At 39.6% G+C, this 13,406-nt stretch overlaps 1 protein-coding gene across 1 annotated transcript; it reads left to right on the top strand.

Annotated features, from left to right (window-relative positions):
• On the top strand, positions 1–3,598 carry NANP (N-acetylneuraminic acid phosphatase; the record flags this gene model as incomplete). Its single annotated transcript, XM_029965117.1, has 1 exon — positions 1–3,598. A coding segment is annotated over one exon (483 nt), but the record flags the coding sequence as incomplete, so codon positions are not given.
• Positions 3,599–13,406: the final 9,808 nt, after the last annotated feature.

Here is a 13,406-nt window from a genome sequence, read left to right as displayed (position 1 = left end):
AAGACGACGCGGCTGCAGCACCTGACGCTGGCCGAGGACACGCGGGGGATGCTCACGGAGCTGCGGAAGAGGGTTCGCCTGCTGCTCCTCACGAACGGCGACAGGCAGACGCAGAGGGAGAAGATCGAGGCGTGCGCCTGCCAGCCCTACTTCGATGCTATCGTTGTAGGGGGAGAGCAGAAAGAAGAGAAACCGGCGCCATCCATATTTCATTACTGCTGCGATCTCCTGGGGGTGCAGCCCGCAGAGTGTGTGATGGTTGGTGACTCTCTAGATACAGATATTCAAGGAGGCCTGAATGCTGGCTTGAAAGCAACGGTCTGGTTAAACAAAGCAATGACCACCCCGGTAGATACCTCCCCAGTACCTCATTATATTATTTCTTCTGTTCTGGATCTTCCAGCAGTTTTACAGAAGATGGAGCACAACATTAATGCTAAGTTAGGAACTGACCATATGGCTAGTAGCAATGAAGCACATTGATGGTTCCAGCATACAGAGACCTGCTGAGCTGTTAGGTGACACATGCTCTTTTAAAAAATTTGACCCCGGGAGTTTGAACTCATGTATGGAATGCTCTTTTAAACAGCAGATGCATGAATAAGAGCACAGTTGTCAGTAAAAACAGGATAGAAACACAAAATTATATTAGTTTTAAAAGATGTAAGTGCAGTTAGTTTAAAACAACTGCCTCTGCCTGGAAATTATTTTGACAGACTGTGGTAAAAGTCTATCTGTCTCTCACCTAAGTTGCCAGTCTCTTGTTTTTATAATGGAAAAGGAAATGTGAATGTTTTGAGCTTTCACATGCTTTGCTGACTTGTGAGTTTAGTAGATGCTTCAGTACCGACCTTGTGTGCAGTGTGTAAGAGAAGGTGGGAAAGAGAGTGTGGTACAATCTGGTAAATTTTCACAATTGATCTGCAATTTATCTCAGGAACTGGAGTGAATTTTGCTGTTTCTCAGACCATTAGAAAATGCTCTACTTTTGATTTTTTTCAAGTTTTAGATTTTTTTTTCAGACTTTGCAGTGACTTTTCATTTATGGAATCAGTACCTCTTGCCATAAGTACTTAAATGTACATTAAAAATTGGCATTTTTATAGGGGACCTTTTATCAGAAGGAGTTGATGGATAAGCTTTTACTTTATATTATCTTGGTGCTTATGTAGCTATACAGTATACTTGTGATTCAGATTATGATTTTTGTTGGAATGTAATTGATAAAACAGGGATATTTTCAATGATCTTACTGTACTGTCATACTCTTCAAATGCTAATATTATTGTTCTGTCTGATTTTATTAATGAATTTTGATCAGACTTTTTGGAGAAACTGTTCTTGGTCTTGCTCAGGTGTATGACTACTCAGATTCAACTGTAGGATCAGTGCTTTTTTTGGACTGTTTTAATGGCACTGCTATATAATCCCTCCTTACTCCAGTTTCTACATGTAATTCGTGTGATTTATTCTGGAGAAAATACAAGCTAGTTGTTTATAAATGGCTTTCATGACTCTCTTCCAAGAAATTGGAAAATTATGTCATATATATTACAGTACTGTGTACAACTTTATAAGGTATGTGTGATATTTCCTCTAGATGCAGGAGATGACTCTCTAAAACAGTAACATTTCTCTTTCCCAGATCATTATATTAATTTGTTTTTTCTGTACTTCATATTCTTACTATATAACGGGAAAGTATTCTCATATTAAATGGAAATGTAAACACTTGTTGGAAAATCTGTGTTTTTCAGCCCTGTTTGCTATATATACATTGGGATAAATATCAGACTATATATGAACAATCAAATTTTATATTTTAAAATAAATCCATGTTAAATCTTTTGAGAACAGATATATTTAGATGCTGGCAGAAGAATGTCTGGCATATGGGCAGCAATAAAAGATCAGCAAAAAATACAGAAACCTACCATGAAATGGGTGTGCAGAAGAAATCCTATATGAGAGAGGTTCCTCCTTTTACCTTGACATGAATTTAAGTTAATGCAGTTAAGTCTTTCATAGAATGACAGAGTCATCAGGATGGGATGTTACATCACGAGGGTGTTACTGGTCTGGGTTAAATTATTTGACAAGGAGTTTAAGTTGCATCAACTTATATTGCTCCTACACTGGGGGGGAGGGGAAGAAAAGGAAATACTTATTAAAGCTGGAACCCCTTTCATCCAATTGTCCCTTAAAAAAGGTAGAGCAGTCCAGGTTCTTCACCCTATCTAGCCAAGACTGTTGAGACATCAGGATCAATGAAGAGCACAGAGACAGGCCCTGCTTACTCCTCTAAGGAAATGGGGGGCAGATGCTGAAAACGATCCCATTACAGTGGTACAATAACAAGACTCAGTGGGACTGACTTGACACACCTTTCTTACTGAAGGAAGAGGCCTAAGTTAAAATTTTATTTTGCATTTGAGGAGCATGAAAACAGCCACTGGTTTAGGTGATGAGCAAAGCATTGCCTATAAGATTTCTTTCAACTGAGGATTGACAGAAAAATTATTGTCATTGAGCCTGTGAGAGATACCATGTAAAAACAGAAATGTATCCAAAAGGTTACACGATCCCTGAAGTAATGTAACCATACTATCTGAAACAAAAGCAACAACGTTGCTTGTAACAGCATCCCAAAGGAGCTGCAGGGTAACTAACTTTGCCTTGTTTGCACAGCAGCAAGATAGTAGAACTTAGGCCAGAATGAGGTTTCTGATACAGCTGATATTTAGAACAGCAAACTGAAATAATTCACAAGTCTATCTGTGGGCTTGAAAGATATATATACACCAGGTTACCATTTTTTTATCTAAGCTGAGGCTTATATTGTCTTGCCACTGCATCATTCTGACGTGGCACACTGAGCCTGTTTATTGTATAAAGGGTCTCTTGTTTTAGAAGAGACTGCTCTTTGTTTTGCTGTGGCCAGCTGTTTTCTTACATTTCCGACTCTATGGAAAACCACTGTAACTGAATGCTCAGGTGACAGTGTGGTCTGTAGAGGCCACACCCAAGTATGTTTTTCCATTTCTGAGTACTGTACCAGGATGTGGCTGGTGTCCAAGTAGGTAAAGAGTGTTATGATGCTTCTATAAAACAAGAAGAAATTATAGAAGAGTTTTCTCTATCTAGGAGTCTTCTTAGAAGCAGTTACCCAATAAGCTGGACTAGGTATCTGGAGTATCTCTAAATGTTTTTCTTGGATGGAGCTCTTTCAGAGAGCACAATGAAAAATAATTGTATTTAATGAAATGAAAGCATAAATGTAGTGATGGGATAATTTTCACATCAGAAGCAGGAACAGATCAGTAAAACAGTTTATTAACAGTTCCAGTTAAGTTCTGGTTTTGCTTAGTATTATGCTCTATTAGCTAAGTTGTCTAGTTTAAATTATATAGCCAAAACATGCTTAATAAAAAGAGGGAAAATAAAGTCTGCTTATACTTAAAAAAAAAAAAATTCCAGATAAATATTACCTCCTGAGTAATCTACAGTAACTTTGACTTTAGTGAAATGAACTGAAACAATAGTTTAATACCAACTGTATTTTAATTCTTGATTTAAAATAACCCATGTACTAGTCTAATAAAAGTATTTTATTTATAAAACATATGTTTTAATGTTCTGTATTGCTGTGGAGAAATACTTTTGAGACCCAGTTTACAACAAAAGGCAAGAGTTTTGTTTCTTTTTAAAAATAGCACAGAATTAGGCTTTAAAATCCATGAATTCGCATTTAGATGTGGTGACTGGGTATAGTTTCCATAATTTTAAACAGAGGCTGGAATGTAATTATGTCTTTATGAAGATTCTTGGACTGATTGTGTGTGTTGAATTGCTAACTGCAGTTCTTTGCTAGTTGAACTTGACTTACCAAGCTGAATGCCAGCTCAGATAAGCCCGTGTGTCCTGATGTCGTGGCACTGGCTGCTGCAGCAGCATAAAGACAGGCTGCAGAGCAGAAAAGACAAATAGAGAAATCTCAAGTCCAGGGCACCTATTCCAGCAGGTTATGGGTGCACAAAGCCGTATCTGAGCTATTGCTACACTGACTTCTATGTGACTTAGGAGAGGGGAGAGTGGGAGGTTGCTCACCTTGCGGCTTTCTCAGCTGCAGAAAAGCAAGCTTTGCCCTGGCAATTTTCCATTGGGTAATGGAACAAATTGTCCATCTTCTGGACCTGTGGAGACAGAAGGGGAGAGGTAAGTAAGTACTTAAAAGTACTATAGATGAGGATAGGGCATTAAACTGAGTAAAGGGGGGCTCAGCCTCTATCATGGGCTCTTGGCCGCGCCAACCAGCTGTCTGAAGTATCACAGACTTGCACAGCACAGGATTTCTGCTCTTGTTGAGAAAGCTTTGTATATGTAAGGCATTAAGCTGGACAGCGAAAGCCTCAGAAATGAGGGTGTTTTCTTACGCCCTTGAAAACTTTAACAAAAAGTTAGGGATCATGGAAGGTGACCTGGATGTTTTATACAGGAAATAAGTACCTTTCATTAGAATACTAAGTTAATGCAAAGAGATAAGATGTTTGGATGGGGTAAAAGGTAAGGGGGTTTGTATTTCCTGAACTGCAGACAATGGACAACTTGCCACACCCCCTCTAACCTGAACCAGTTCTACTTGCCTTTTCCTCTGAAGGTTTTGTGACATGACAACACCAGTAATAGGGCTTTGAACTAAATTGAAGTAGTCTGATCCATCACAGCAATTTCTTCTGTTCAGATATGTAGTGACTAGTTTTTTGGCTTTGGCTCTAAAATGTGCCAGGTATCATGAGGCCTTTAAAGAAAATTTAAAATCCTCCCTTAATTCTATACTAACAAAACTCATCATCTGGAAATCATTTGAACACGTTGAGAAGCACAACGAATAGAAAGGCAATGTATCTCTGCTGTATGTAGCTGTATACAGTTCTTTTGTGCACAGCTTGTACTATCAGCCTTGCAGTGGGATTGTCTCCATTATGACCCGCTTTCTAGATCACGCTGTGCACATACAAGAGACACAACAATGTAGAGATGATGTCAGCTGTGCCTACAGCAAAAACTGCAGCTTTTTGCCTATGTTGCAAGGGACCTAGACACAGAGAATCACATCGCCTGCTCCATATAGCATATTTTGACCTTTTATTTCTTCTACTAAAAACAAGGTTGCGTGAGGGGCTTCTGTTGAACAGCACTCAAATGCCAGAAAAAAATGCACTTAAAAAATATGAAACTAAATTATGATGCTAATGTATGAAATTTCAGTACTTTAAAAGTGCAAACCATGTTTCTCAAGTCAACACTTCACCAAAGACTAGATAATAGCATCTCATAGGGTCTAATTTACCATAAGAAATTGTTGCCATTTACATCAGTGGACCTTCACAAGTTTAAGATTTGTATGCTCATTTCTGTAAGATCATCTGCAAGTGACTCCTGCCTTCCACTTCTCCCTCAGCTAATTGATCTCCGTCATCTATTTCATTGCTTGTGTTTCCATATCTTTCTGAATCACAATGGTATCTAGCATTTGGGATGAAATTTGCGGAGCACTGCAATGAAAACCGCTGGAAGACAGCCATCTTTTGTTGCGAGATCATGTTAAGTACATACATTTAGTACCAGCTTTGCAGCAGTCGTGTGCTGCGAGCATGTATTTGTTTTAAATGGTCTTTCCTCCAAAGAAACTTCCTTTCGTATCACAGAGACTAGGCAAATTTGTCATTAAAAAGAAAAAAAGTAAAAATGTTTGAATTAAAAAAAAAAAGAAAAAAGGAAAAACAAGCCTCCAAACAAAATCCTCTGTTAGTCACCTGTAGATATTAAGGTTTAAAAGGCAAGTTTCAAATACCAAATCTAAGATACTTCTCTCTAAGTTTCAAAATCAGTGTTGATGATCAGTTAACATAAGAAGTGACTGTTTTGAGGAGAACAAAACAGTATTCATCATTTTGCCAGTTTCCCAGTGTCTGTTCAGTCTGTGACTGACCATCATAATTTATATTCAAAAATATATTCAAATTATAATTATATTCAAAATTATATTAAAAAATAATACTGTCACACTGGGAAAATCCAACTTATTCATATTTTGGGAATAACATTACTAGACAATGTGGAAGAAACTACATGTGTTAGCTTCAACTACATTTTAATATACATTTTATTCAAAGTATTTAATCTGTGAATACACGTATTTGTTAAGTGCGTTTTGTATTTTGCACTGGAAATCAAAGAATGATTTAGCTTGGAAAAGACTTCTGAAATTGTAGAATCCAACCTATGACTGAACACCACCATGTCAACTAGACTATGGCACTGAGTGCCACAACCAGTCTTTCCTTAAACACCTCCAGGGATGGTAACTCCTCCACATGGAACAAAATACAGGCCAGTGAGTTACAGAGGTGTATCTGAGCATTTATGAATGTGGTAATCTAAGGTCTATGCTTTAGATCAAGAAATTAGGAAACTTTCATACTTTTCAGTGATTTTAGTAACTTAGAATTCTAGTAATTTAGAATAGTTATGGCTTTTTTTTCCAGGGAAACTAAGATGGAAACTGTGAAGATGAAGTGGAAAGTATTTCAACATATTATATTTTCCAGTCAAAATCCATCCTGGTGAGCATCAGATGAGCAAATTCTTATTCTGATGCCTTAGAATTTTTAGGACTTTTAGCTTTTTGTAGATTTTAATGTAGCTGTGCAGTAAACATGGATTTTTAGCATAGCTGTGTAGTTTCTCACACTTTAGAATAGCAGTTTATTGAACCTTTTCTCACACTATATATCAAATTTTCTAAATTCTTTAGACTTGTTTAGGGTTTTTTTCAAGGAAAGACTGTAGCAAACGCACTCTGTTTAAGAACACATATGCACCCTAGGCCGAAACAACAAGATATCACCAACGAGGTTGTAGCCAAGGCAACTTTGGAGGCCTGGAACCTTGGAGAAGCTCCAAGGATAACGCATGCTGGAATGACGAGGAGGAGGAAGATGAGGAAGAAAGAGGTCTTGAAACCTCCAACTCAATTCTGGGGAAGCATGCCAGGGGGACAATTCTGGGGAGGATCTGGGGGCGGATAGTTCTTGGATTGGATGGATAGTATTATAAAATTGTAGAACGGGTAGAATTATAAAATTGTAGAACACACACACGGGTGTGTGCCTTTGTACTCCTAGCACCAGAAGGCCTTCATCAAAGACCTGCTCTATATTTTATCTATACTAATATTGCCTGGTGATTTTTTCCTCCTGGATTTTAGGCATCAATTTGCTCGCGTTGTTGCTGAGTCTGCTTGATGGTAGTGCATTCAGGCAGATGTGGGAAGACCATTTTCCTGAGGCAGTAACCAGTGTAACAGAAAGGTCCAACTGGAATTGAAACCATTATGTGTCAAAGTATCTGTTTTATTAGTTCTTCCACTATATGAGTATTAAGAGTCTCAGTAGACTCTTCTCTTTTATTCTTTTCATGAATTAGGCCAATGAGTATCCTCAAAGTTACTGTCCTGTTTTCCTCTGCGCAGTAATGTGTTGCACATCTGTCTGTTTGATAGGCTTAACAGCTTTCATTTGTGCTGCTGGTGTGGTGGTCTTTGCTGTTAATGATGTGGCCTGTTAAATCTCACTGGGGTTAGGATTTATCAGGAAGTCTGCAGTGGATGGATTGACAGCCTTTGTTTTCCAAACTATTGATGCCTTCCATTGTGTTTTGTTTCAGACATTTAAATGAGAAGGGTCCTGAACATTCTAAGTCCTTTTTTCCTTTCAGGAAGAAAATGCATAAATGACACAAACAGCTTGTTTATTCTCCTTTCAGTAAATGTAACTGGTTAAAAATACTTTTCTGCTTCCATCCCTCTCATCTGAAAGAACTTCAAAAGGTGCTTAACAACTTGATGCCTAAACTAATTTGATATATTTGTTGTCTTTATCCTGTTACTTTGTGAAATGTTATTATGTCTGTTTTAAAAAATGCTACTGCTGCAGCCAGAGGTTCATCTTACTATTGTATTATTATAGTTTTACACTGTATTTATATGCTCTATCTCAAAATGAAAACAAGCCCCTACTTTACAGGTATTTTACTTTGAGATAAATCTACCTAGTTAACAATTTCCATTTGTTTTATTTTGAATACTGTGCCCCCTGTTTAACAATACTCTGTCCATCCAAACGACTTTTCATTTGGTTTTCTCTTTTCTGTAGAGCAGCAGTATTTGTGTATATTTGCAGGGTAAATAGTATGCAAGAGATGCTGCAAATTTGCTGATGATTAAGGGACTGGAGCACTTCTTTTATGAGGAAGGGCTGAAGCAGCTGTGCCTGTTGAGCCACCAGGAGAGGTGTCTGAGAGGAGATCACATCGATGTCTATAAGTATCTGAAGGGAGGTGCCAAGAGGATGGATCCAGGCTCTGCTTAGTGGTGCCAGGCAGTAGGACAAGAAGCAATAGGCACAAACTGATGCACAGGAGGTTCCTCCTGAACATGAGGAAGAACTTCTTTCCTGTGCAGGTGACCAAGCACTGGAACAGATCGCTCAGAGATGTTGTGGAGTCTCCCTCACTGGCAAAACTCTAGACATAATCCTGAATAACATGCTCTAGGGACCCTGCTTGAGCAGGGAGGATGGACCAGATGACCTCACCAGTGATCCTTTTCAACCTGGCCCATTCTGTGCATTTAGTGCCACAGTACAACTGTTCAGATATCAGCAGGTTCATGCTAGCTTAAAATATTCTAAGGATTATTTATAATATAAGCCTCACTGTTTTTCTATTTCTATTTTCTACTAAGAAAGATCAATGCTGTATTTGGGGTTGTATGTACTTGCTCTGTAACAGGGTATGCTTAAGAAAATGGCTTTTTTTCCCTCTATTGATGAGTGCTAAAGTGATATCCTTAAGGAGACAGTGCTGCTAATAAGCTATCCTTCACACATTAGAAGATGGAAATGTATTTCAGGATAGTTTTTTTTGATGGCTAATTTAGGAGTGAAGAAAGAAAATTGAACAGTAGGACCAATTCTTGATTACAAGGAGTCAGTGTCTGGAGTAGGGTTGAAAAGAAACTCCTATCACTTGGGTATTTGAATGTACAATCACTTGATTATACTCAGAGTAACACATCTAATTTTCTTAAAATATTTTCTTTTTTTTTATATAATATAAATTTTAAAAGAAATCAGTAACAAGAATAATGCAATTAGTGGTCTGCTGGAGACTTCTTTCTCATTTTCAGTGTTTCCTCAGCAGGTGGCATTAGAGGTTTGCTACATGTATATATAAACATAGTTTTTGGCTGTTGTTTTGTTGTTGTTAGTAGTTGTTTGTTTCCATGCTCCTTTTTTTTTCTCCTGCACTATTTTAAAAATAAAGCATACTTGTTAAGCATAAATTAAATCCAAACAGTCTTCTTTTCACTTCACACTGCCCTCCAGACATCATAAATTATTATGAGATCCCATTTTACTAGGCATTGTAAACATAAATGGCAAAATAGCCTTGCTTAGAAGAGGTTTTGATCTAGGTGGATAATTATTATCTTTATTTGAAGTATGAGGATCTGTGATGTATTTTGCAAACTGTTCAACAGTCAGTTGAAAATGAGCATCATGAAGAGGATCTGCAACAAGTTTGCTATAACATCATGGTGTGAAACAAAATCCAGCTTTCTAAGTACTAGTGCACTGTACTTGAGCTGAATTTGATTTATATTGCAAAGGCATTTGATTTATTTACAGAAAAAGGAAGGTTTTTCCTGCATCTGATGCTGCAGTGGCATCTTTATAATTTCAAAATTCTCGTGATGAGCTTCTTTTCCTATAATTAAACAGCACAGAAGAACTTTATTTCTATGACCTCATGTAAGGGATTACTTAAGCTGGTATCTGCTACTATATCGTATTTTTTCTCACTCTGTAGAGTTCATGGCTGCACCCCCAGACCAACAATTCAGGCCATGGTTCTACATTCAACACCACTGTTCCTGTTTGGGCACCTGAAGACGTGGGCTAACTTTCATTCATGTGCCCAGTGACACTGTGTTTAGTATCTGCCCCTGGCTACTGACTTGGATTTTGGCACACAGTCACGCTTTAGGTTCCCTCCTGAGGAAGCCTTGAACATAGGCAGGAATTTCTGCTGCATGTTTCTTCCAGGCTCAGCAGGTGGCAGTTTGGGATCAGTTTTTCAGCAGATCCAGCTCACTGTCTCTAACACCCCAGTCCAACTGCCCCATCACAGGCTGTCCCACCCCAGTCACCACACTGACCCCAAGAGCACAGAAAAACTGACCAACACCTGCAGCAGGCTTCTGCATTTCAGAAACTTGTACCATAAGGTGTAGTGCACCTTACTCAGTGTACACTTGGCACTCATCTGGTGCTGTGTGTAGACAGGACAGCAGCTCAACATGCTGGTGAGCCACTTGCAGCTCCAAGGCTGCCAGATTACCAGCAGCACAGCTGGACCTGCTGCTACTGCTTCAGTCGACCAGAGCAAAAAAATGTTTAAAAATCCCTAGGTTTTATCCTGACAGAATTTGTAAGATGACAAAGAGAACATGCTGGACAGTAAAGAGTGTTCCTGCTGTGAGGCATAGAAATACTGCTGTCTTCATCTTAGCAGAGACAGAACAAGACTCAGCAAACCAAAGTGACTGGCTAATAGTCACACAGCAAGCTCGGGGTTGAGACAGCACTCACAGCCAGATATATTTGGCTCTGATTAGTGGCCATCATCATTGAACATGAGGCAAAGCCTCCCCTGAAGCTCTCCAAGGCTAAGAACAGCAGCCTGGGGGCAGGGTCTGTCCATATAATGCGAATAAACAGTGAAGTATTGGCGTGGTTCAAAACCTTCCCTTGCAGTCAGCAACTCTTCTCACCTGAGGGCACGGCTGTGCAGGAGAAGTGTTGCCACAGGGAAGCACCTCCACCAAGGAACTATGAATTAGAGTATACACTCAAACCCCCACATTTCTCCTGCATGTCTTCTCCTAAAAGCACCTGGATCATTTTGGGGCTCTCTCAATAGACTTAGTGTTAGAGGAGGTATTTTTCAATGTGAATTAATACTATCAGAAGTTTGCACAGACAAAATGCCCTTACACCACCCCAGAGACCTTTCCTTGGTGCTTAGAAGGCAGGATGCTACCTTGTTTAAGTGACTGCCTGTTTGACACACACACCAGCTGTGGGGAGTACAATGATCTTAAAGGATCTTTGTGCCTTACTTATGTCAGGATGATGCAAAATACCAAACTTTTGATGCTAGAAGTCTGGAAGAGTTAATATGAATGGTCATTGCAGCTTTGACCACTGAGATTGTAAAAGGCTATTTCACAAGACTAATAAGGAATTATGTGCCTTATGCCTTATTTGCTACTCTTGTTTTCTTTTTCCCTCTTTCACTGGAGTGGAGAGAACTTTGTTAAGAGCAAAGCATGACTAAGACAAGCAGTGGAAAAGTCTGACCTGCTGCGTGGGAAATTGCTACTGTCATATGTCCTTGACAAATATTTTAGCTAATTTTAGCTAATTACCTCACTGTAATGGTACAAACCAGGGTGATGTCTTCTCCCACAGATCAAAGTCAGTGGGAATTCCCTTTGAGCAAAAGTAGCAGCTGTTAACTGCAAGAGGCTGAGGGATCATGTTTACCTGGAATTTCCCAAGACAAAACCCATAGCTGCTGGCAGGTATTTGTCAGCATGTAGCATTCTGACACGCAGAAGAACCCAGTATGTAGAGTAGTAAGCACCTTAGTCTGAGCACTGCTGAGAAGAAAGTGGAGAAATTCTGAGCAATGGCACCTCAGGATCTCTGCAGGTGAGCCCAAGGCAAGTGGGAGTTATATCAATATCAGGCAAGAGGGACATCCTACATGTTAAATGCAGAATTAATTCCCACAGCATGTTGTGATTGCCAAAGTATAAATGTTTTCTGGAAGATTAAACCAATTTGTGGAGGACATATCCAAAACAAAACACTGAATCTGTATCCAGGTCTGGATACAGCTTATGCCTCTGGAAATTTCTGCCACACCTATGGCCAGCAGCTAAAACTGCTTACTGGGGAAAGGAACAGCCTTACTTCCTATCCTCCTCCTGCTCAGTCATCTACAACATGCCACCTCTGCAGACAGCACACTGGACTGACTCACTGAGTTGGCCTCAGGCAAATGTTCTAGTACAAAATCTTCTGACAAAATCTCAAGAAAATATCCCTACAATTAAGATAAAATTTATATATTTTGCATATAGCTTGCATTTTTCATTTAGAATAGATTGCGATATGAGCTTCTTACACTTTGCAAACAAGTGCCAAAAACCAGAAAACCAATCAAAATGTGCAGATATTTCAGATACAATCACTGGGCCCATGGCACCCATCACGTTCATTACCTTTCACTTTCCCACTGACACCTGGAATGTTTTCAAATACGCTTTTGGGACCTATCTAGTTCACCCAGCACATGAAATCTCCATAATAGTTATTTAAAATATCCCATGTAACTATGTGGCCCAAAGAAAATACCTGAGATATGTCATATGAAAAGAGACAAAAATACCTGAGATATGTCATATGAAAAGAAACATCTAACCCCTACCTTACTACAAACGCAGCCTAATCGAGAACAAAATATACCTTCTCTGTGTGAAGATGCTTCCTTCAGCTGGTACTTTTTGAGTGCTTTCCTTATATTCTTTTAAGCGATGTTTGTCGTGTTTAGTATGTTTCCAGGGATGAGTCATCTACCATGATGGGCAACCTGGGCAACCTGGGCAACCTGTTCCAGTGTTTCTTCACTGTCATCGCAAGAAATGTCTTCCTATATCTAGTCTAAATCTACCCTCTTCTAATTTAAAGCTATTACCCATTGTCCTATTGCGACTGACCCTGCAAAGAAGTTTGTCTCTGTCTTTCTTGCAGGCCACCTTTAGGTACTGAAAGGCTGCAATAAGGTCTCCCTGGAGCTTTCCCTTCTCCAGGTCGAACAACCCCAACTCTCTCAGCCTGACCTCACAACAGAGGTGCTCCAGCCCTCTGATCATTTTTGTGGTCCTTCTCCAGAGTAGCTCCAACAGTTCAGTGTCCTTCCTCTGCTGGGAACCCCAGAGTTGGATGCAGCACTCGAGGTGGAGTCTCAAAAGAGTGGAGTAGGGGGGCAGAATCATCTCCCTCGACCTGCTGGCCACACTGTTTTGATACAGCCCAGGACACGATTTGCTTTCTGAGCTGCAAGTGTACATTGCCAGCTCATGTGCATCTTTGCATCCACCAGCACTCTCAAGTCCCTCTCGGCAGGGCTGCTCTTGATCTGTTCATCCCCCAGTCCGTATTGATACCAGGGGTTGTTCTGACCCAGGTGCAGGATCTTGCACTTGACCTTAC

Source organism: Manacus vitellinus, unplaced genomic scaffold (assembly GCF_001715985.3).
Source record: "Manacus vitellinus isolate BGI_N305 unplaced genomic scaffold, ASM171598v3 scaffold_8_pilon, whole genome shotgun sequence".
Lineage (NCBI taxonomy): Eukaryota > Metazoa > Chordata > Aves > Passeriformes > Pipridae > Manacus > Manacus vitellinus.
This window is presented reverse-complemented; position numbering and strand designations above follow the sequence as displayed.